This window comes from Dama dama, chromosome 9, assembly GCF_033118175.1.
Source record: "Dama dama isolate Ldn47 chromosome 9, ASM3311817v1, whole genome shotgun sequence".
NCBI classification, from domain to species: Eukaryota; Metazoa; Chordata; class Mammalia; order Artiodactyla; family Cervidae; genus Dama; species Dama dama.
Genome location: NC_083689.1, coordinates 67,154,613 through 67,178,040, shown reverse-complemented (window position 1 = coordinate 67,178,040; position 23,428 = coordinate 67,154,613). Strand labels below are relative to the sequence as shown.

General features: G+C 44.5%; 1 protein-coding gene across 3 annotated transcripts in view; it reads right to left on the bottom strand.

Annotated features, from left to right (window-relative positions):
* GRIA1 (glutamate ionotropic receptor AMPA type subunit 1) overlaps positions 1-23,428 on the bottom strand; it is a 342,504-nt gene that overhangs the window by 88,504 nt on the left and 230,572 nt on the right. For all 3 annotated transcript variants that reach the window (XM_061151788.1, XM_061151787.1, XM_061151789.1), the window contains 4 exons: positions 16,498-16,602; positions 6,791-6,901; positions 5,893-6,099; positions 3-373 (listed from right to left, as the gene is read on the bottom strand). In XM_061151788.1, coding sequence (XP_061007771.1) covers positions 3-373; positions 5,893-6,099; positions 6,791-6,901; positions 16,498-16,602 — 794 coding nt within the window. The remainder of the gene's footprint in view (positions 1-2; positions 374-5,892; positions 6,100-6,790; positions 6,902-16,497; positions 16,603-23,428) is intronic.

The following is a 23,428-nucleotide window of genomic DNA, read 5'->3' as shown; positions in this document are numbered from 1 at the left end:
ACCTGGGAGAGATGTCACACCCTTGCTGCATGAAGGCTCCCAGGGAGAACCACAAGCTGTTGAATATCCCAAACTCATTGGACTGGTCGCTGGGGGTCTGGTCTCGCCCTTCCTCAAACTCTTCGCTGTGCCATTCATAGGGGCTGAAGCGGCTGACCAGGAAGAGAACAACGCTCACTCCAATGTAGGCGAATACAATGCACATCCAGATCTCATAAGCCAAAGGATCCAGGAAGGAAAAGACCCCTGGCTTGGACTTCTGTGGCTTTTTTATCATGATGGAAATCCCGAGACTCATAAATGGCTTGGAGAAATCTATCACCTCTTCCCGGACCAAGGTGATCGTTAAAGGGGCAACGGCTACATCTGCTCTCTGCAAAAAATATAGTGGAGAGAAGAAAACAGGCACTTGAGTTCATCAGCTCTCTGTTCCCTCATTTTCCTCTTCACTCTGAATATTCTTTTGTATCTTAAAGGATATGAGAGAAAGAACCTCAGAAATGCAACTCCTCCTAGCCTCTGTAAAATATTTATGATAAATGGCTGATCAGCTCAATATCTCACAGGAGAGATTATCCCATTCTTTGACAGTTCAAATTGTTAGGGGTGACTTCCTCACCTTATGGAAGGAAGGGTGCTGTTGTAATGTCTCTTATTTTTTTTGTCTACCCAGCAATCATGCCTTCTTCCCTGAAAGAACTACTCCTCCACTGTCTGTCCTCCAGTTCAAGTGGGGCTGATAACCCTTAATCTAAGGTGAAGCACATCCCCCAGATCTGGCCACTAGTGTACTCCACTCCTCTGGCCACAGTGGCTCATTCAAGGATGGCACAAGACTCAAGTCTCTTTAATGAGCATGAGCCTTGAAAGTCAGAGTGAGAGATGATTCATGATGAAATAACTTGGGTGACCCTTAATTCATAGCTTATCCTGCTATCTCTAGGAACATGGTAGAAACATGCATCAAAATACTCTTTTGTTTGTCCCCAGGAACATGAACCAATCATTCTGCTTGCCTAAACCAGTTGGAGTTGGGGTACTTTTACCTGCAACCAAGACAGTCCTGGCTAACAAGATAGATAGTGAAGGCAAGTTTAACTCAATAAATATTTATTGGGCACTCATATGCAAGCCCTAGACTGAAAAGAAAACTGTCATCTCTACGACTAGTAAAAGTTGGTACACACACACACACACACACACACACACACACGGTAGTTTCCCAAACTACAGGGTAGATTGGCTAAGTGCTAGATACCATGAGATACGTTTTGTATCTAAGGGATACAAAGTGCCTGTCTGGGGAGGTCAGGGACTGCATTCTCGAAGAGGTAACGTATATATTGACATTGAAGAGGGAGTAGGATTTCAATGGGTTGCTCAGATACAGAATACATTCCCAGAGGAGAGAATCATGTGAGGAAGATCTGGCAGAGAGAATAAAGTAGTATCACAACTATTTTTTTTTTCCAGGAAGACTGCTAAGAAGTGCACAAATAATTCAGTTTTTAAAATTTGTGTAGATAAACATAAAATAGCTGCAAGAAATGTTCATCTTTGGGCATACAGCACCAGCCTTGCTCTTCTGTCTTTTCTCTCTCTACTTAATGGTAGGAGCACTGCCATCTATGCTCTAAAAATCCACTGCTCTCCTGGCCTGAGATTAAGCGATCCTGGAAATCTAACGCAGTTCCATGGAGGGATGCCATGACATTCATTTTTGAAATGACAGGCATGTCTGTGCAAATCTGTTCACGGCAGGTGGCTTTCTCTTATGATGCTGTGTAACAGTCCAGATGTGAGGCTGCAGACAGATGCTGTCCAGACCCCAGCCACACCCAGCTGCCGGCTGGTATTGCTCAGGAGGGGTTTCCTCTGGTTACTCTCATTGGATGAGATTTTTGAGAAGGCATTTTAAGTGGAATAAAAAGCCTGGCTTTAGAATGACTTAAATTTCTCACTTACGGAAAGAAACTTTCTGTAAAGCAATGTGGGATTGAGTATGTGTCTCAGCAGTTCTGTTTTTTTCCCCGCTAACACCTACTGCCTAAATCTTGATACTTTTTACAAACACTTACAAGCCATTGCCAGGGAGATAGTATCTCCTTTTTCCTCATAGGTAGAAAAGGAATAAGGGAGAAAAGTCATAGAAATGACTCAGAGGGAATAACTACAAGTTACCCAACAGGGAAGTGGGTGAAGACTTGTCTTCAAAGATGGTAAAGGGAATTGAATGGATTTGTCTGATGCCTCCTGATGTGAGTTAATAAAAGGGACTGTGACTTGGGAAAAAAAAAATCACAAAACCAATCATCTTAGTTCTTATTTAACTTAGCAGTTCCAAGATTTGTTCCATGTAACATTATTTGTGGAAGGATGTAACTAACTATAACATAAAAATTAACATGAATTTAAACTGGCAGAACTTCTCAGAACCTTTAGCAGACTATTGTGCACTGAGAATTTCTAAGAGGGGTAAGCAGATTTAGTATTTCCAAAATCCTTTGTCCATTGAGCCCCAAGCATCAGAAGGCACCCATATGCATAGGATACACACAGTGGGAAATGCAGTGACATCATTTTGCAGATAGGAGCCCAGGTCCAGAGAGAGAAGGTGGTTTGTGCAAAGCAGCATGAGTTTTGAACAACAAGTTTTAGCTTGTTTGATGTTGACTGAAAGGTCTTAGGAGTTGATTTCCAGCACCTGAGGAAGTCACTGGACCTTTGCAGGACCACTTATGGGCAAGGCTCATCTGGGAAAGTAGACCTGACTTCTTGGCTTTGTGACTCACTGACCATGTGCCCTCGAGTGAGACAGTTGTCCTTATGAATATCAGTTTCCTCTTTAGAAAAAGAGGCATAATAAATTTTGCTTTATCTACTGGACAGCAGTGTTTTGTGAGAGTCAAAAGAATTCAAATACGTGAGAGCACTGTGAACTGTGGGCATCTCACAGGTACTCAAAATTATTTTCTGAAACTGACCTCTTGAGACAGTGATTCTCAAACTTGAGTGTGCAGACATCAGAAGCACCTTGGCATTTTTTAAACCACACATGGCAGACTTTCTAGATCACTGCGTCTGGGTAGACCTGAGAATTTGTATTTCTAGCAAGTTCCCAGGTGATGTTGCTGCTGCTGGTCCAGACTTAGAGAACCACTGACCTAGGAGATCCCCAAACCAAATGTCTGGAAACAATCTTGGGAAAACAGCAAACAGTGTTGATGTAGTAGGTAAAAGCAAAAATGGGAGAAAACCATCAGGGATGGGCCTGAGCCAGGCACTGTGGAGGGTAATACTCCCCACCCAGCCCTGGGACGGAGAACTCAGGGGAACCCTGGGAGGAGATCAGTGGCTCGCAGGAGTCATGTTGCTAGTGAGCAGGCAGAGTCAGAATTCAAATCTGGATTTGTGTGTGTGTGTGTGTGTCCAAAGTTCACTCTATTTCTGCTTCATTAAGACAAAGAACAGGCCAGAAAGTCATGGCAGCCCAGGCACACAGCCGTGCCTATGCAATAAGCAGGGCCTTCATTTGTAGCCTATGGCATTTGAGAATGCACTGAGGCTGTTCTCATCACTTTGTGTCCTTTGCCCAATGGCCTAATCTCCCTGGCTTCAGTGTCCTCGTTGATCAAATGTGGAGAGGAATCATACCCACCTTCTGGGGTTGTTATGAGGAGAAAGTGAAACAACTTGGGTAAAGTATTTAGCACAGTGCCCAGCATAAACGATGTGCTGAAATGCTATAATTACCTTGGTGGATAAGAGCAAGAGTGAGCATACGGAAGATGAGATGCCCTGATTGACTTGGCTTATTTGATAGGCACAGAAAGAAGAAATCTGGAGCCCTCCAAGTAAATTTTTTTCTGGCCTTGCTGGTCATTTGTGGCTAGAGATGCCTCCTCAGACCCCTCTATTCTTTCTTAGATGGGACAAACAAGGAAAGCCAAACTGAAAATGCCCTCAAGAGAGGGCATCCATTTGGGCCCATCATAGAGTCTTCAGAATACAGCTGTTACTTGGCAGAGGGACAGGCCTGGTGGAGGTGAGGGAACAAGAAAGACTGGCAGCTGAGGCACCCAGAGGTGATTTCTGTCACTGATGACCCAGTGACCCATGGCTGATGGCTGTGTATTGGGGGGCTTTCCCTCAGGATAATCATACTGTTGTTCTGCCCAGATCTTGGGCCTTTTACTAAAGGAACCAGATTACATTGGGTGAAGGTGAAGATGAATTCTGGTGGAGGTGAAAAGTTCACAGCAGTTGCCATGGGGATGACCTTAAGGACTTGGTGGAGGTTCCCATGGAAACGAGCTTCCCAATGCAGCATTAACCATCTAGATCTTCTATCTTTCATCGATGACACTTCCCAAAAGCGAGAGGCAGCAGATGAGAGAGAAGGTAGAAGCACAACCCCCTTCTTAACTCATTAACCATCCTCCCAGGTCATATCAAAAGCCACCTTCTTAGAAAGAATTTTCTTTATTCTATCTCTTTCTTCTTTGAATTCCCTTTTTATGGCTGTTATGGCCATCATGACTCTTATTTCCTCGATCTGAGACAATGAGATTTTAAAAGCTCCTAAATGGTTGCTTTATCCTGACCAGAACTTCTTACCATACGGGGGCTCAGCATTTGCTTCTGTTCAAAGCCCTAGGCCGGAGTCTTTGATTTATATGATGAAGCTGTGGTGGTGCCTTTCCTGCGCATGGCGGCAGGATTCTTCTTCTATTGCCTTTTGTTGTTTCTCTCCTTGAGTATCGTCATGATCTTCCGGTGCCTGCTGAGTCAATCCACACCCTTTGCCTTATCATTTCTTGCTCAGTCTTGTCACTGACTACTCAAATGAAGCCCTCTACTAAAAATCATCAGTGTTTTCTCATTCTTCTTTCACAACTTATTTCTATCACCATCTTATAGTTGTGGGCTGCCTTCCTCTGTACCTGAATATGGCCACTTTTCAGGCTACACATCTTTCTTGTGGGCTAGACTACCTCATGCTAGCCTTTTGCATGGACCTCGATTCTTTGCTAAATTACCATTCTCCCTCATTGTCTTTTCTATGTCAGAAAATGCTAAGTTCCTTGGGGACAGGGATCAAATCTTTTAGTTCTCAATGGTTCCTGAAATAGTTAAAACAATTCAGGGCATTCAGTGACTTCTCCAAAATGCTTCAATTTATTGAAGGTGTTATAGCAATTGTGTGTGGTCTTATTTCAAGTGTAGTGAATGGAGTAGACCAATCCCTATTCACAGATAACAAGTGTCCAAGGCAAGGTAAGCCATAATAGAAGCAGAAACTAAATCCTACAGTGAAGGCAAGAATAGTTAAAACGGGTTCTCCCCATACCTTTTATGGAGAGAATGACACCTTGGGAAACACAGTATGTGATACAGGTTTGCGGGGAAGGGTAAGATTTCAGAGTGGCAAAATGGAAGCGGGCACCCTAGAGAACAGAGTGACTTGGGGTGGTTTGGCTGAAATGGAAGGTGCCGGAAAGGGCAAGTGACTAGAAAGTTTGATTGTATCCAGGGCACATCTATTCAGGGAAGAAATTTATTTTGAGGGGGTCTTAAGTGACTGAACAGGAAAGTGACCACTCAGCAGTCTGCCTTGGGAAAACTAACCTTAAGGCTAAACTATCACCTGTATTGGATGATGATCAACTGAAGTCACAGGACTGAACTGAGTCTGGCTGAAGGAGCTGGGACCAGGAACCTGAGCAAAAAATGTCTTAAGACATTGGATTTTGGACTCTTCATCTTTCTAGCAGCAACAATACTAAACTCTAGGGTCTAATAGGCATCTATGGGTAGGGTCATCTAACCACCAAAATTTCCTGTCAAACCATCTGTCTCTGCCTCTAATTCCCTACCCTATGGGGGACTTACTCCATAGACCAGCTCTCCCACCATGCCATTCCAAGCCTTTGTGTCAGGGTCACGGGCTCCATATTTTCCATCGCTGACAATCTCAAGACGGTAGGAATATCCCACATGCTTGGCAATCTCTGCCGCCAACTCCACACAGTAGCCCTCGTAGCGGTCATTGCCTTCAAACTGGTTGGCATTCTTCTTGAGCATCACATAAGGATCTTCCTGGTGGAGAAATGGGAGACAGAGAATGTGGGTTTGGGGTTCACTCTTGGAGAGGGAGGCCTTTGGCATGGCAGAGGAGTTAACATTGGTTAACTTTGGGGGAGTCTCTCTAGCCCCTAAACCCACTTCCTGCATTTCTGCTCCCCCCATTACAAAACTTCTTGGGTTAAGGAAGAAAACTGTTAAAATAAGAATGTTTCATTGAGATGTCGTGCATAGCTTTTCAAGTGATGTTTCAGGAGCTCTTGTGTTTCTTTGAAGGTACATTTCGGGGTGTGACGGTGGGGAAGTAGACCCTAAATAGGTTCCAAGTTTCTCATGATCAACCACTGCAAATCACAGCAGCTTCACTTATATCCACTCTAGGCAATGTACATTAGGGGCTTTCTTTGAAAATGACTTCTACTGAGGAAGAGTAGTCAGAAGCACCACAATTTAATCTCTTAACGTTTTATAGACGGGAAAACTGTGGCTCATAGGAGGGTGATTGACTTATCCAAGGGCACAAAGTGAAATCATGGCAGAGTCAGAGAGCGAAAATCCCTCTGAATTTCAGGATAATTTTTAACCCCCTCTTTCTACCTACTGCACAATCTTGGCCAGAAGAATGACCAGCTTTCACTCTTGGGGAAGCCTTTGTATTGGCCTGGCTCACATCCCAGGTAACCTCTATGAAGGACTGAGTACTCACTAGGATTGTGGTGACGATGTATGTTCTATTCTGGACACTTGAGTTATCCCCCCCGGCTTGAGCATCTGTGGCTGCAGGGACGAATTTGTCATCTTCATTCCAGTAGCCAATCTGTTAAGGAGAGGGGTGTGGTGACATAGGGTGAACCAGGATTCTCAGGAATGTCCCACTCTACACCCTCTAGCCAAGACCAGATAGGGAATCAAGGAGCTGAGTGTCACACCAGCAATGCTGGACACACCAGACTTTAAAGTATGCTAGATATAAACAGCAAGAGACAAGATGCTCTCCAGGTCTGGTCTTCCCAGCCCCACCCCCATGAAAATCCTCATCATGATGGGGAAGCCTGAAAATTGCCTCTTTTGAGGCATGAGGTTTTAACTGTTTATGTGGCAAATTGTTTTGCCAATGTAAGTCAGGGTCATAGAGATTTAATTCCCTGCCTTGTTCACAAGGTTAAACTCCTCTTTGTTCCATGCCTAGTAATCCTTCTCTTCCTTAGCTCATTCTGAACTATAGTTGCAATCATAGGATTTAGAGCTTTTTTTTTTGTTGCTTTCTTTTTAGGTTAAATATATTTTCCCATCTAGATTCAACTTGCTAGGTGATGGTTATTTTACTGTTTATTTATTTCTCTTATTTCCAATTTTTAAAGTATTATAATACTGAGCATACAGTTGTGCCTTCAAATACTGGTTGACAACATTATTTTTTTAAAGATTAGTTAGTACTTATTTATACTGACTCATTTTCCAAGGTTTTTCAGCAAATATTTATAGGATCCCTATTGTGCATAAGACTCTGAGCTAAGATGTTGGTGGTATTGTGTGGCAGAGTTGAGAAAGATATACAGAAGTCTCAGAGACAGTCATTGCTCTGACAGTCTCTCTACTCTGTTCAGGAAGACATGACACACACACGCATGTGGCCCCAGAAGTGACCGTGAGTGACTCAGGTAGCTTGAGCCCAAGGAGTTTGGAGAAGCAGGAGCCAAGTATGAAACCTATGCTGGGAAGAAGGTAGCTGGAGGAGGCAAGGCGGAAGTCACAAGGGATAGATAGGTTGAGTCCAAATCCGTCAGGTCAGAGAAAAGATGAGCCAAGATGTAGACGCAGGAATCTGCCCAGATATGTAAGTTCAGTGGGTCCTGGGTGGAGGATAGCGTTAGCCCCAGAGGAAAGTGGGTGCCTGGGTCTAGGTAGCAGAGGGCTTTGCAGGCCAAGCTAAATGGTGTAGGCCTATCCTGAAGGCAACAGAAAGTCATGGAAGGTTTGGGAAGAACAGAATGGCATGGCTAACACACACACACACACACACACACACACACCCTATCTCTACCTCTGTCTCTATTGAGTTTAGACCACTGTGTTTTGTGGTTGTTCTGCTGGCTGCAGTTGTAAAAGGCAAACAGGAAGGAGAACTGAAGGACTCGTGGAGAAGGAAGAGCAGTTCTCCAAAGTCAGTCCAGATTCACGGAATCCGAGGCACATGCCAACCGTCCACTCAAAGGTCATCTTCACCTTGATGTTTCTCCCAGTCCCCTCAGCTAGAAATAAATAGTTCTCCCTTCAATCTCCCTGCTGTTAACAGCAACAGTATTAATTGCCAACACTGATCATGTCTTTGCTCTGTCAGAGGCTGTGTATGATAGGTTTTGTGCCACTGCATCTGGCTTAAAGGAGTTTGTTAACCTGCATGGTGAGGGTGGTGATGCAGCTAAGTGGCTCAGGCCAGCCAGGAACCCTGGTCATCTGTCTCCAGGGGCAGCTTTTCACCATGATGCTGTTCTTGCCGAGAGGGGACTTAGCCCTGGGCTGGAAAGCATATTACTTAACAGTATTTGGGTGCTTATTGTATTTTAGGCACTCTTCTAAGTATTTTTTCAGGGACTTCCCTGGTGGTCCAGTGGCTAAGACTCCGAACTCCAATTGCAGGGTCCCAGCCTTGATCCTTGGTCAGGAAACTAGATCCCACATGCTGCACCTAAGAATTCACATGCACAACTAAAGAACCTGTGTGCTGCAGCTAAGACCCAGTGCAGCCAAACAAATTAAAATAAATATTAATAAGTGTTTTTTTTTTAATGTTTTAACTTCTCTCATGCTCCCAAAAACCTATGAAGTGGGTAATTAATTATCACTCCCATTTTAAATGTGAAGAAACTGAGATGCGGGGAAGTGGAATAACTTTGCCAAGGCTGCAGGAGAGTTGTGGAGCCAGGATTGGAGCGGGGCAGGCTGGCCACAGGTCTGTGTGCGTTCATGCTCCACTAGGCTGCCAGCTGATCCTGAGAGCCTCGTGTTGGTTCCCACTGGCCCCATGGTCTAGCTGTTGGTACATCTGTCCCTGTCTCTCCATGGCCCTCCTCGGGAACAAAGCTAGAGGTCTGTTCATCCCAGGCTGCCGATTGTTCTACAGAGAAGCAGCTCAGGGAAGAAGGTTTGTTGAGAGGATGAGTGGATCCAACATGGAGACAGTGGATACTGTTCATGCTGAGACAGTTTGGAGGTGTGAGGGTGGGTGGGAGGCTGTCTCTCAGAACATGGTCAGGATTTGCCCTTGTGCAGGCATGGGTACCATGTTGCTCATGTGGGGGCACTTTAAGTTAGCCTGGAGGGAGACATTTCTCTCTAAAGACAAGAACTAGAAACTTAGATTTTCAAAAATATCAGAGCTGGAAGAGGCCTAAAGAATCATTTCTTCTAACCTCTTCCTTTTATAGAGAGGGAAACAGAGGCTCAGGCACTAGGGGATCTGCTCAAGACCACAGTGCAACCTCATCTCCCCTACTTTGCTAGGCCTGTGCTTCACAGGGCCCTAGGGCATCTGTGAAGCCTCTTTGCCACTTCCACGGGATGTGGGCAAGGGGTCAGGGAAGACGGAGGAAGCTATGGATTCTTCATCCCTGATTCAACCGTCAGCTCTGCTTTTAATCAAGTTCACACCTTGGGAATTCCCCTTAGGAGTTCATTTTTACAAGGAGACCTTTAATTGAGAAATAAATGTTTCAGATCATTATTGTAGTATATTGTGGTGCAAGTTTAGAAAAATAATTTCCAAACTACTTACCCAATACTTAACATTTTTGCTCCTCACACTATTCAAATAACACAGACAGGCTGGAATTATTTCCCCTGTTTTATAGATGAGAAAATTGAGGTTTAGGGAGGTCAGATGATCAAACTTATGAAGTTTATATAGCAGATGAGTGGCAAAGCATAGAAGCCAGGTCATGGACCTCAGAAGTAGTATTGTTTAATATAATCAGTACAAAGCTGGGAGATGATCTAGCAAATTTAATCACCAGTTTTTCCTCCTGTAGATGATGCTATGGTGTCTTCATGCCCTTTCCTCCCCACTTCCTCCTCATTTTTCTTCCTTCCCTCCCTCTTTTCCTTTCCTCCTTCTACCCTCTTCATGGTTTGTCACCGGCTTAGCTGTTCTTACTAATCTCTACAGCCATCAATTATACCATCGGTATCAAGGTAGCTGCCTCCTTTGACATGCAACTAAGTTCTCTAAAATCTATTGAGTTTTGATAGAGTTTTTCAAATATTAAAAAAAAAGAATTATCTTACTTATTTGACTGTACCGGGTCTTGGGAACTCTTAGTTGAGGCATGTGGGATCTAGTTTCCTGACCAGGGTTGAAACCGAGGCCCCCTGCTTTGGGAGCACCAAGTCTTAGCCACTGGACCACCAGGGAAGTCCCTTCATGGGAATTATCTTTAAAAGTGGGGACTTGATGGTCCAGAGATTGGTCTTTGGCATCAGATAGACCTGGTTTAAAAGATAGACTTTCCTAATTACTAACTGTATGACTTGGGCCAGTTACCTGACATCAGTGGGCCTCAGTCTCTGCCCCGTAGAGGGGATACAACAAGAGTACTTGTCTCACAGGGCAGCTGTGAGAACCAAATGAGTTAATTCATTGATAACAATAATCATAGTGTGTGGTTCGTATTCTTATTAAACTAAAAAATGATATTCAGTAGGGTAACGCCTAGTTGAAGGCTAATAGGCTTCTGTGCTATAGAACATTTCAGTTTCATTTTGCTATTGAATGTTGCCAGTTTCCAAAAGAAGTAGATATTATGGAACATTTCTCAAACTCATTTGACAACGTAACCCTTCTGATATGCAGCATGTCCTAGGATAAATGGTGCAAAACCCCACAAAACACCACTCTAAAATCACAAGCTGTTTTGATTAAAGAGAGAGGGGAAAAGCAAGCTAAATCTGTGTAGACAAGATTTATATGGCTTAGAAAGAGACTTAAAGGGTAAGGATCCTTCAGAGTTAGTATCCTAGCACTAATGTTAAATTGGTATCTATAAAAATTATTGTTTAGGTTGGCTTATATCAAAAGCCAGAGGAACACGTAAATGTTATAAGCAAGCTTATTTTATTCCTAACCCTTTTGTAGGGAAATAAAAAAAAATATTACCAGTCGGAAGAGCAGGGTGATGCCAAAATCCAGCTTTGCCCCCCATGTCAGCTAGGAGGCTAAGAAATCTAGTTCCACATTTTGATGAAAAGAGAACTGGAAAAGTTTTTTGAAGAGACATTGCACTTCAGAGATGAGAGCAATTTTCTTTTTCTTGGAGAAATGGACTGGATTATTATATAGCCCTTTGATTCTCTACTAACGATATGGAGGAACTTTGATTTTGTCTCAAAGTAAATCAGAGTTAGTAGTTTGGTAAAAATTGGGCCCCACTGTTCAAGAGAAGATTTAAACAATTCTGAGCATGATAGGTCTTCTCCTGGAGCCAGTTAGAATTTTTGATCTCCTGTTTTCCACCTACCTCTAAAGATTCTTTGAATATAGAAATGAGTCTGTCATGAGATGATAGATGAGATCTTTTAAAGTAAATACAGCCTAAAAAGATGATCATTGAACAGTATATACAATAGATCTACCTTACACAGTCATCAAATCACATTGACACATTTGTAGTTGTGTCATTTGTAGCTCTAAGCTGCCTCTGAAGCCACAACTCCTAGCCTCCAAAAATGAGATCCATTATGATAAAGTTCTAAAAAGGAAGTTGCCTATTGTGGCAGAGACAACCTGATGACCAGCAAGGATTCTTGTTCACTTTTCATAGCCTACAGGTATGGTGGGAAGTAGTTACTTAGACTGCCATTGCAATTCCCAGCCTGCCATGTGTCTAGATGGGCCAAGAGATTGGGTTGGCCAGTGGAACACAGAAGTGATGCATGTCTTCCCTAACCTGACTCCCCCAAATCCCCAGCACAGTTTCTGATATCTTTCTTCCTCACTTGTTAGCTGGCTATTGATAGGCAGGAAGACCCAAACAGACAATGGAGCCTCCATAAGCCTGAGTCTTAACCGGAGTCCCCAGCTCCCCAAACTGATCACTGGGTGAATAAGAATTAGACCTCTCTTGCATTAAACACCTGAGTTTTTAGAGTTTATCTGTTATTGCACCTTAACTAACATACTTAAAGAATTTGAACTTTGTTAAGTTTGCATGTGACTTTATCTGAGTTCTGCTTGAGGTGTTATTTCATTAAATTTATCAGCATTTTTTTCCTTACTTGCTGGCAGATCTATGGAAAAATGGGCCAGAGTAGTATGCTTCCTGGTTGCCAAGCAACATTCAATATGCTGCCTGCTCATTTAATGAACAACCACTTATTTGCAAGTGCTCACTATGCATCAATATATTATTGGCACTGAGGATATAATAAATAACACAACCATGTCCCTGCATTTAGAGAGCTGACATTTTAGTGGGAGGAGGTGGAGAAGAGGGGAAGAAAGACAATACATATTCAGACCAGGGGTTGTCAGACTTCACCTTTAAAGCACCAGACAGTAAATACTTTAGGCTTTGTGGGTGAAACAGTCTCTGTAGCAACTACTCATCTCTGTTGTCACAATGCAGAAGCAGCCACGGCCAATACCGAAACAAATGAGTTTGGCTGTATTCCAAAAAAAAAAAAAAACCAACCCACAACTTTATTTATGGACCCTGAAATTTTAATTTCATGTAATTTTCACATATCATGAAGTATTCATCTTTTGATTTACTTCAACCATTTAAAAATGTAAAAATCATTAGCTCATGGGCTGTAAACAAACAGGCAGTTGGCTGGATTTGGCCTGCAGGCTGGTTTACCAACCCCAGTAGACATCAGTAAACCAACAAGAATATCTCAGATAGGGGAAGCACTATGAAAAATTAGGATAATGGGATTGTGCTCGGTGGATGGGGGTCACTTTAGATATTTTGGTCAGGAACGGCCTTTCCAGAGTGACTTCAGCTGGGCCAGACTTGAATGACAAGGAGAGATGCTGGACATCAAACTACAGTGATGGCGAATGTCGGGTAAAGGAGCAGACATTCCAGGGTAGCTGTGGAGTTCTGAGCTAGAACAAGAGGAGCAAGAGTTCAGAGGGCTGCAGTATCTGGGTCTGAAGGCCACAGTAAGGAGTTCTGTTACCTTTCACCTGCAGTGGTGTATTAGTCGCTCAGTCGTGTCTGTCTGACTCTTTGTGACCCCACGGACTGTAGCCCACCAGCCTCCTCTGTCCATGAAATTCTCCAGGAAAGAATACTGGAGTGGGTTACCATGCCCTTCTCTAGGGGATCTTTCTAACCCAGGGATTGAACCCGGGTCTCCTGCCTTGCAGGCAGATTCTTTACTGTCTGAGCTACCAGAAGCCCCTGCAGTAGGAAGCCAGTCAAAGGCTTTAAGCAGAGAAGCAATATAACCTGATATAACCTGAAGATGATCAGGTTTTGTGTTGAAAAACAGCCTTGTAGAGGGACAAGAACCTGGCCAGCAGGACTAGTGACCAGTAAGGAGGCTCCTGTGTGAGTCCAGGCAGGTGTAGAAGGTAGCTTGAGTTCTGGAGTCAGCAGTGGAAATGGAGAGAAGTGGTTGGATTGAATAGAACAGAACTCAGTATGTCTAAGGAGCTTCCCTGGTGGTAAAGGTCACAGAGTCAGACACGACTTAGTGACTAAACCACCACTAGTATGTCTAAAGTTGGGTAGCAAAGATTTAAGGAAAAAACTTCCAAAGGATGTCTGGATTGGAGGGCTGTGAATGCTTCAGGACTTTTAATTAATTTTGACATAGGGAGGACTTTGTGTCACTTTCTTTACTATCTGGTCCTTCCTTTCCAGTTACATTTGGGTCATAACTGGGAATGAAAAATTTGAGACAGGGCAGGGGTGACTGAATTCAAGTTGAGACTTGTCCTTTTTAAGACAAAACATAGCTACAGGACCAATGATGATGAGAAAAGATGGTTACATCATTAATGATGGTCCCTTGATGAAAGACCTTCAAGAATTTTCCTGCCCTTCTCTCTTGGCAGCCACTTTAAGAATTTGTGATCCTACTTGAATTTGACAAGCCATTTTATTTGAATAGAGATCCCTATTTGAATCAGTACCCCATGGCGAAGTGGAATCTCTGAATGGCATTTCACAAGGCTTTAGATTTAGTGGAGCCACTGCACATTCTGGCATTTGAAGCTCCGAAGTGTGGGATGAATGTATGCCCAGAGACCACACACATTTCAGTAGAATGTCAAATTGGACCCAGACACCTAGAGTGTGTGTTGGCATATCAGTCAGTGGCCAGGATACGTGTCTAAGGATCAGGAGAGAGTCCCCAACGCTCCCAGTTAAATAGCAGCAGTCCCTTTTTATTATATACATCAGGTAAGGCCATGCACTGTTCATGGAAACCAGCACAACAAGGTTGCCCGTGACTCTGAGAAATTATTTTGTTAGGAGGCTGATTGAGTAAAAGACCTGAAGCCACAGATGTGGAGGAATTGATTTTCTGAAAGTCAGATTCCCTGTAACCAAAGGATGCCTAAACCCACATTCAAAGAAAGGATTTAGTCATTGGAAAGTAAGTTGAAAAACAGCCCCGAGACCTGAAAAATAAAGCACAGCCATTTGCTCGTGGATTTTAAAGTTACTCTGTTATTTTAGTTTGCTGATTTATCCATTCCATGGGCTTGCACAGCCTGACTCACTCATAGTCAAGGCCGATATAAAAATCCTTGTGGCCTAAAGAAGGCAGTTGAACAAACAAAACATGGGTTGAATGCCCAATCCATGCCAGGGGCTGCTTTGGGGAACCCCTTCACACAGGCAAGGGGGTAGCAGACATTGTTTCACTGTTGATGGAAGTCCTGTGAGATAAAGGGCATTATTCCCCATTTGGAGATGATGTCACTGAGGTTCTGGGAGGCTCAGCTGTTCAAGGTCATGTGTGTAGCAGAGAGTAAGGCAGAGACTTAACTCGTGGTGTGTCTGCCTTCAGTGCCCCAACTTGTAACCAGTCTGCCAGTGTTTCTCACCACACCACCCAGAGTGCCGTGAAGCCCACAGGCTGGGAATAGAGAACACGAACATCACTGTCTGGTAGACCCTGCAGTGACGATGGGCATGATCGACATCCGTGCTATCTAGTGTGGCAGCCTCTAGCCGCCTGTGGCTATTGAGCACTTGAAGTGTGGCTAGTGCAACTGTAAATTTTCATTATTGAGAATTAAAATGAAATAGCCAACCATGGCTAGTGGCAACTGTATTTGACAGCACAGGCATAGAGAGTATCAAGTTTGAAAGACTAAGACCTAGTCTGCAGTGTGCCAGGCCCAGCCCTCAGAACTTCTGCACCCGTTAGATGATTTAATCCCCACTTAGGGCACAAAGAACCTGATTTACTTGTCCAGAGTCACAGGCTGGTAAGTGGTGACGCCAGGATGGAATCCCAGGATTCTGGGGCTAATGCTCTGACACTCTCCCAGCTTCATGGTATGTGTGCACAGCCTCTTACTTACCACACTGTGCCACCCCAAGGAACTAGGGATGTGGTGAAGGCCAGGGACAGGAAATAGAGGTGGCCTTGAAGCGTAACAAGGAAGCCCAGGGAAGGCTTTCCTGGGGAGCAACATTTACCCTGACTCTTGAAGTCAGGCTAGAATAGGGGGATGGGATAGAAGAGTCCTAGGCAGAGGGAACACATTTGGAGGCTGGGGGTGAGAAAGAACATGATATTTTCCTGAAAGTGAACGTTGGTTGGAATGACTGGAGTGGAAGGACGAAGAAAGTGAGTTTCAGGGATCAAGGTCAGAGAAATTGGCCAAGACCAGAATGCAGAGTCTGGTAGAATTCTGAATGTTTTCTCCAAGAATTTGAACGTTGTTCTAAAATGTTTAGTAAGAGTGTGTGTGTGTGTGTGTGTGTGTGTGTGTGTGTGTGTGTGTGAGAGAGAGAGAGAGAGAGAGAGAGAGATAGAGAGAGAGAGAGAATACGACCAAGTGTGGATTAGGAAAAGATGGTTAACTTCCTCAATAAACCATCATTCTCAAGTTCTTACTTGAAACCCCTCAGGAACAGTAGTGACATTTTATACACATCTATTACTTCATTTTTTCAAAATATTTTCCCATCCCTTGGATCTTTGCAAGCACCCCAAGGCAAAGGTAGAGATTTTTTTTTTAATCTCCATTTTGCAGCAAATCAATTCTCAGAGGAACAACTGACTTGCCCAGAATCCTCGCTGGCTAGCATAGAGCCCAGATTAGAATCCTCACTGCCTGCTTCTCTTCTAAGAGATCCAGTCCAGGACTCCCCAGGCCCTCAGCTCTGGCCTGAGCCTCTGGTCAGCCCTCTCATCCCTCTGCAATGGAAGCAAAGGGAGCTTTACCTTTCGGATGCCATCATGCTTCATTTCGATCACGTGGAGGGTGTAGTTGGTCCGCCGTCCTTTCTCATTAAATTGCACATTTCCTGTCAAGCCTTCAAACCGCACCTGCAAGAAAAAGCCAGGTGGTGACCAGTGAACTCTGAAGTTGCGCTTCATGTTTTCCATTTGTTGGCTTTTCCTGCTGAATTGAAAGCCCAGAACCTGAGAAACTTACATGGGATGAGGTCTTAGAGTAGCATCAATCCTAAACACCTCTCTACTCCTTTGCCTGGAGCAGGAGAACAGTGTTCCTACTAAAATGAAATTCTTCCTGAAAACTGCTTCACCCATTGCTTTTGGCCAACAGTAAGAGTGGATCAAAGTCGATCTTCATAGGAAATCTCTGTGCTGTCCTCCATCCCATACCCCTATTAGGACCACCACTGTGAGAATCACTGTTCCTCAGACACACACCTTCAGATGCAGAAACTGAAGGAGACCCGTGAAGGAAGAGATTGGTGTGCCCTCCCTGGTGAGTCAGGGGAAGACCCAGGACTAGGAGCCAGCCTTGAGATGTTTTGGGCCATGCCTCAGTGTTGCTTTGTAATTCCTTTGTGAGGCCAGGGAATAAAATACCTGGGAAGCTGAATACCTAGAACTGGGTGACCTGGGTTTTACCCCAGTTTTCCTCTGAATAGCCAAGTGACTGGATGATCACCTCTCCAAGCCTCTAGTTTCCAAAATTCCTGCTCCCTCTACCTTACATGACACAGCAAATGTGAAAGTGCTATGCAAACTTTAAAGCATCTGAGGAAACTCTTTGTGGTAAGGCCAGATCATGTAGGACTTTAGACGGGTCTCAGCTGTTGAATCAACATGTGTATAGGAAGCCCCCAAATATGCCTCATAGGATTTCTTCTCCACAAATGAGTCAGATTAAACTTTCATGGCTTCCTATCTTTAGGCTCATTTTAAAGACTGAGTGGTCAGCATGGGGGATCCAGGATCTTTGGGACCAAGCCTGCTGCTCTGGAGGTGACCAATAAAATTGGTCCACTCTCAAATTGGGGATGAGTCTAGCTGTGTGTCATCAGCTCAGGTACTAGAAATCACATTCTTCAACCATAATCTATCACGTTTCCTCACATTTGTCTGGCCTAAGGCCAGTGAGATGAGTCTGTACCTGTAAACCAATATGAACTTTGCCCTCTGCTGCTGCTGCTAAGTCGCTTCAGTCGTGTCCGACTCTGTCCGGCCCCATAGACACCAGCCCACCAGTCTCCCCCATCCTTGGATTCCAGGCAAGAACACTGGAGTGGGTTGCCATTTCTTTCTCCAATGCATGAAAGTGAAAAGTGAAAGTGAAGTCGCTCAGTCTTTGCGACCCCATGGACTGCAGCCTACCAGGCTCCTCCATCCATGGGATTTTCCAGGCAAGAGTACTGGAGTGGGGTGCCATTGCCTTCTCCACCTTGCCCTCTAACCCAGCATTATTTATTCCCCGCCTCTTCAAATAGGCTTCAAAGGAAGCCTTGGGGTTTTACCATTTTCTGACAGTGAATGACCAACCCCTTTGCCTCTGGAAGTTATAAGAATAGCAGAGATGTGTGTATGTATTTGAGATGGGGTGTGTGGGAGGGAGAGGGAAGGAAGGAAGGAAAGGAAGGAAGAAAGAAAAGTGTGTCTCTTCTCAGGCTGACCCTCTTATTACCTCCTGGTTTGAAGTCTCAGTAGGGAGGTCACAACAGGCCTAGAGCACTGAACAAATTATGCAACAAATTCTTCACTCTCTGAGATGAAATCTGGAGAAATTCTCATGCTGGAAAATCTAGGCTACTTTTGCTTTTCAAAGGGAAAGCAAAGCACCGATCCTGCTACAAAGAATGAGACGAGAGCAATTCTAATCCATCAGCAGCTTCACCGTCTCTCCTTGGTCCTCTCTGGCCCATCTTTAGCTTCCCATTCATTGCAATGTGCCAGCTCAAGTGACTCATTTGGAAAAATAGACTGGGACAGATGTGCAGATGATTTGCAGAAACAGAAATGTGTCATTAATGATTCAAACAGGCATCTATTTTTGGCCCCAGTGTCAAGTGTCATACTAATTATCATTATGTCATAATTCATATGCAAATTGCCTAATGCCTCTATGACTCAGTTTCCTCATTTGTTTAATGGGACCCATTAGGGTTAATTATGTCTTAAGGTTGGTTTTAGGATGAAATTAGATATTTTTTGATCAATGCTTGCCCCATGGCAAGTATTCAACAAAGGCTAGCTCTTATTTTTATTGTTACTAATAGTGTTATTAAAACTACCACCATTTTCCAAGTGTTTATGAAGCATTTTACACATATTACTTTATCTTCATTCAGAGGAACCCCTGAGATAGGTTAGTTAGAGAGAGATTAGGATCTTCACTTTCTTTTTTTTTTTTTAATATTTATTTTATTTATTTGGCTATGTCAGGTCTTAGTTGCAGCATATGGGGTCTAGTTCCCCATCCAGGAATCAAACCTGGGCCCCCTGCATTGGGAGCATGGAGTCCCAGCCACTGGACCACCAGGGAAGTCCCAGTCTTCACTTTCGTGGCAGAAACCCAGACTCTGGATGGCAAAGTGATTTGCTCATGACTTAGGACTTAAAAGTGTCCGAGGCAGGTCTGAAATCCAGAGCTTCTGACATATTCTGGTTTCTTCACTTCATATACCAAGTGGCCTCTCAAATGGAGGACCACACTACTGTCCTTGGCTCTGAGAGGTGACACAGAAATGTGTGAAGTCTTGTGTTCTCCATGCATTCAGCTGCCCCTCTGTTCTAGCTGGGCCTTCCCCAGGCCACGCTCTAATTCCTCTGTACAAGTCACTAGGCCTATCTGTTTCTTAGTTTCCTCTTCAAAGGACTGAAGTGTTTAGCATGTTGTCTGGGACATAAATGTTCAGTGTATGGTGTCTGTTATTTAAGTGATGGTGATGGTGAAGATAATGATGATTCCTGCTACTGATGTACTGTGTTCAGCGGATACGAAGTATGGACAATAAGATTTAACGTGGGCATGATAAGTTGTGGCCTCACAGGAGGGGATTCTTTCAGCAGAAATGAGGGTCTTGTCGCTGTGATTTATACATGCCTTTCTCAGTTTCCAAAAAAAAAATCATCAGCAGCAAAGTTTTGTGACCTGAGGGCCTCTTACATTGCCACACTGTTTTCCCAAGATGCTGCTTATGTGATGTTCCCAGAAACCCAATGAATGGCAAAAGCAGAGGTTATTTTGCTGATTCTACAGATAGGATTGTTGAGACTCAGAGCCCTGGCACCTGTGTTCAGGATTCACAGCAAGGCAGGAGAGGCCTGGCGAGCTGAGGGCTCTTTACTGTCTAGTTGTAGAAGCCAGGACTTACACACCCTGAGATAAATTAAAGTGTGGGAAAGAAAATGTCCCAGAACTACCCTTCCATGATGGCAGAGCAAGGGGGGAGGTCAAGAGACTAGATTAGCCTCAAACCACTTATGAGGACAGTCTGGACTCTTAGAGGATTAAGCTTCTCAGAAACTTATGCTTTGGCCACATCTGGAAACTGCCATCCTGTCCATCAGTACTGAGCCTCTGAGCCCCCATTCCCCATGCCACCCCATGCTGGGGTGACAGGAGTCAGGCCATGGGAGACCTGGAGTATCCCTGAGTTCCTGCCTCTTGGACCTCCCATCACTACCCTGGCATCTGCTGACTCCCTCCATGAAAGATGGGGATTTAACTTTGAATTTCCTGTCATTTGTATTGGGTGCCAGCTCAGTGTCTGCCATCCATGAGATGCTGAAGCATACTTGTTCTTTCTTGCTGGTGCCTGGAGAGTGCTTGTTAGCATTTTTACTAGTTGAGCCATTAGCCTTGACAACTGATTACTGCATCTCCAGCCCTGGAGGTGGGGGCGGTGGAGATACCCTGGCCCAGGGCTTCTATAGCCTCTCTGTGGCTGCCTTGAGGTGGGTCTGTTCTCTTGGCTTCTCCTCCTGAATGCCCACTGGGTGTGGGAAGCCAGAGTCTGTGGACCAGGGCCCAGGGGACCACGTGCTGGTTATTCTAGTGGGCAAGCAAGTCTCAGGACCCCTCTGAGCTTCCACTTTCCCACCTGATCAATGGGAAGAATAATCCTGGCTCTAGCTATCTCAGGCAGTTGCCCTGAGCTTCAAAGAAACTTATTTATTATCCTTTAAAAAATTTCTTTTTGAGCCTTGTCACAAGTCAGAAAGGGAGGCAGTGTTATGAGGATTATACTCATTTAAGAGATGAAGAAATTAATGCCAGAAAAGTTGAGCAATTAATCCAGGATCCTCCTGATAGTGCTTGGTGGAGGCATGGTGAGCTCTTGTCCTCCTAACATACTAATAACCAAGCACAATGCCCTGAAGTCCTGCTTGTACCCTCACTGTAGACTCCTGCTGGTGTCCTTTACATCCTCACCCAGACCCTCCAAAACCCAAACCACTCTTTGTTCAAAGTCATCCTTCCTTTAAGGCATGCATGACCATCCATTTCAGTTTGCTTGGGATCGATCCAGTCTACATCTCTTGTTGTGGTATAATTGGTAATAGCTCTCCCTTTCATTCCTCAGCGTCCCAGGTTGGATGATAAATTATATGGTCATCCTATTTAAATCCCCAGTCACATGCCTACAGATAGTCTGGTAATGTCCACGGTCCTCAGTCGTAGCATTCTTTTCTGACCATCCAGAGTACCAAGAGCCTGGCTATGTATGTGATTTAGCTCCTAATCCACAACTTTATGGCTACTATTTCTTAGGAGCTTATATTTCCTTCAATACTGGGTCTTCAGTTTGAGTTGCAGGACTGTGTCTTACACCCTTATTCCCTGCCCTGACCTCATCTAGCGAAGTGCCCTGTTAATCTTCACTTTGATGTGTGTGATCATTGGCTGACAAACTGCAAACACAAACGCTGAGAGAGCTGATCATTATTTAGGGCAGGTATTCTTCAACTTCAATTCTTCAACTTCTTAGCTGGGCTTCTGGAAGTGTCTGTGGGTCTCCCTGACTCACGGTCATGCGAAAATATATGTGTACGTGTGTGCATTTTTCTGGGGATGGTACAGAGCTTTTTTTGTCCTGTCATATCCTCAAAGGGCCGATGACCTCCTAAATGCTAAGAGCCTGACTTGGGGAATTCACTCTTTTCTGCCAACCAGAACCCAATTTATAGGTACCCTAATGCTTCCTCTTTCCTGGAGCATTGAGGAGTTCCAGGATTGTGGGATCATTAATATTCTGAGTGGCTCCTTGGATGTCAGGCAGGGTAAGGAGATGGGGGCAGGCAGGCGGCTAAGTTATCTTCACTCTGCCCCTGGGGAAACTGTGGTGGGGTGAGGGGGAGCCAGGGCCCTTGGATATTACCCAAGGCCATGTGCTGTAGCCGGCTGGGCTAGAACTCATTCTCATCTGCTGGACTGAGGCTTCAGAGCAGAGCAGTTAAGGGTACAGTGAGATAGCAAGGAGATGTGGGGTGGGATCCCACTTTTACCACTAACTAGCTGTATAATCTGGGGGCGTTCTTGAATATCTGTGTAGCTCAGTGTCTATATTTATAAAGCACAGCTAATAAAACCAGCTACCGCAGAGGGTTATATTATAGGGGATTCAGTGAGATCAATCATATAAAATATGTTCAGAACCTTGTGCATAGTGAGTCCTGGACATGTCATAGCTGGTGTGACCCTAAGTTTTAGAATAATGTGCTTATTCCTCCTGGTCTAACTCACAGACTTCCCAGCTCGACCACAAGCTGACCCTCAGGTCCCTCCCCACTTGTGACCTGAAGGTCAGAGATCAGGGTAGAAGTGACTTGAGATCCCAAGTTAGGGTCCAAGGACTGACTGGAGTTGGGATTTACCCAGTGTACTGTGGGCACACAGGTTCTCCCTAGTGGCATGGCTATTTAAAGAGATGGGTCTAGAGGGTGAAATGGCCACGACTGTGTGTGGGAGGCCCTGAGGCTCAGTACGTACAAGCAAAGGTCCCTGGGGTCACAGGACAGGCTAGGGGCAGGAGGAGGAGCCCCAGCTGGGGGTCTTCCCTGCTGCTAAGCTGCTGTGTGATCCTGGGGGAGTTACTGCCCACTCTGGGTCAGCTGCTTCATCGCTAATGTAAGGAAAAGTGGGAGTCATCATCTCTCAGGTCTCTTTCTGCCATACATTTTTGTGATTTGAAGTGATAAACAAAGATTTGATTCAGTTTGAACAGCTGATCTTTGGATCAGAATGTTGATTATATTTTGTTTTTCTTTCTGTGGCTAGTTCTCCCCACCCTACCTCTAGCCACAATAGAGACTAAATAGAGTTTCTTGAGGACAGGCCTTGCCTTCTCTAATTGTCCCCAGAGCTTGGCCCTAGGCCAGAGCATACAGTAGGCTCGCAGGAACAAGCTTACTGGCCCATACATGTCTTGACTCAAGATGGTATAGAGCAGTGGTTCTCATTTTTTTCTGGCACCAGGGACTGGTTTTGTGGAAGACAGTTTTTCCATGACCAGGGTAGTGGCTCCTGCCATGGTTTCAGCATGATTCAAATGCATTACATTTATTTTGTACTTATTTCCATTGTTATTAATATTACATCAGCTCCACCTCAGACCACCAGGCATTAGATCCTAGAGTTTGGGGACCCCTGGTATAGAGGAGATCATTATTATTTTGGTGAAAGCAGTTGCCTCCTCTCAACCCCACTGAAGGCAGAAGCAGAAGACTGAGCATGTTACAATCAGAAAGACATGGGTTAGAGCATAAGGAACATTAATTAGATGCTTAGAGTTCGTGAGAACTGAGAGTGGTCTCTCTGACTGCCTCATTGTCATGGGTGAGGAAAGGGAAGGGTGTGGGAGATCTGAATGAGTATTTCAAGGTCACCCAGAGACTCAGGGGCCCAGCTGGTCTTGGACCCCAG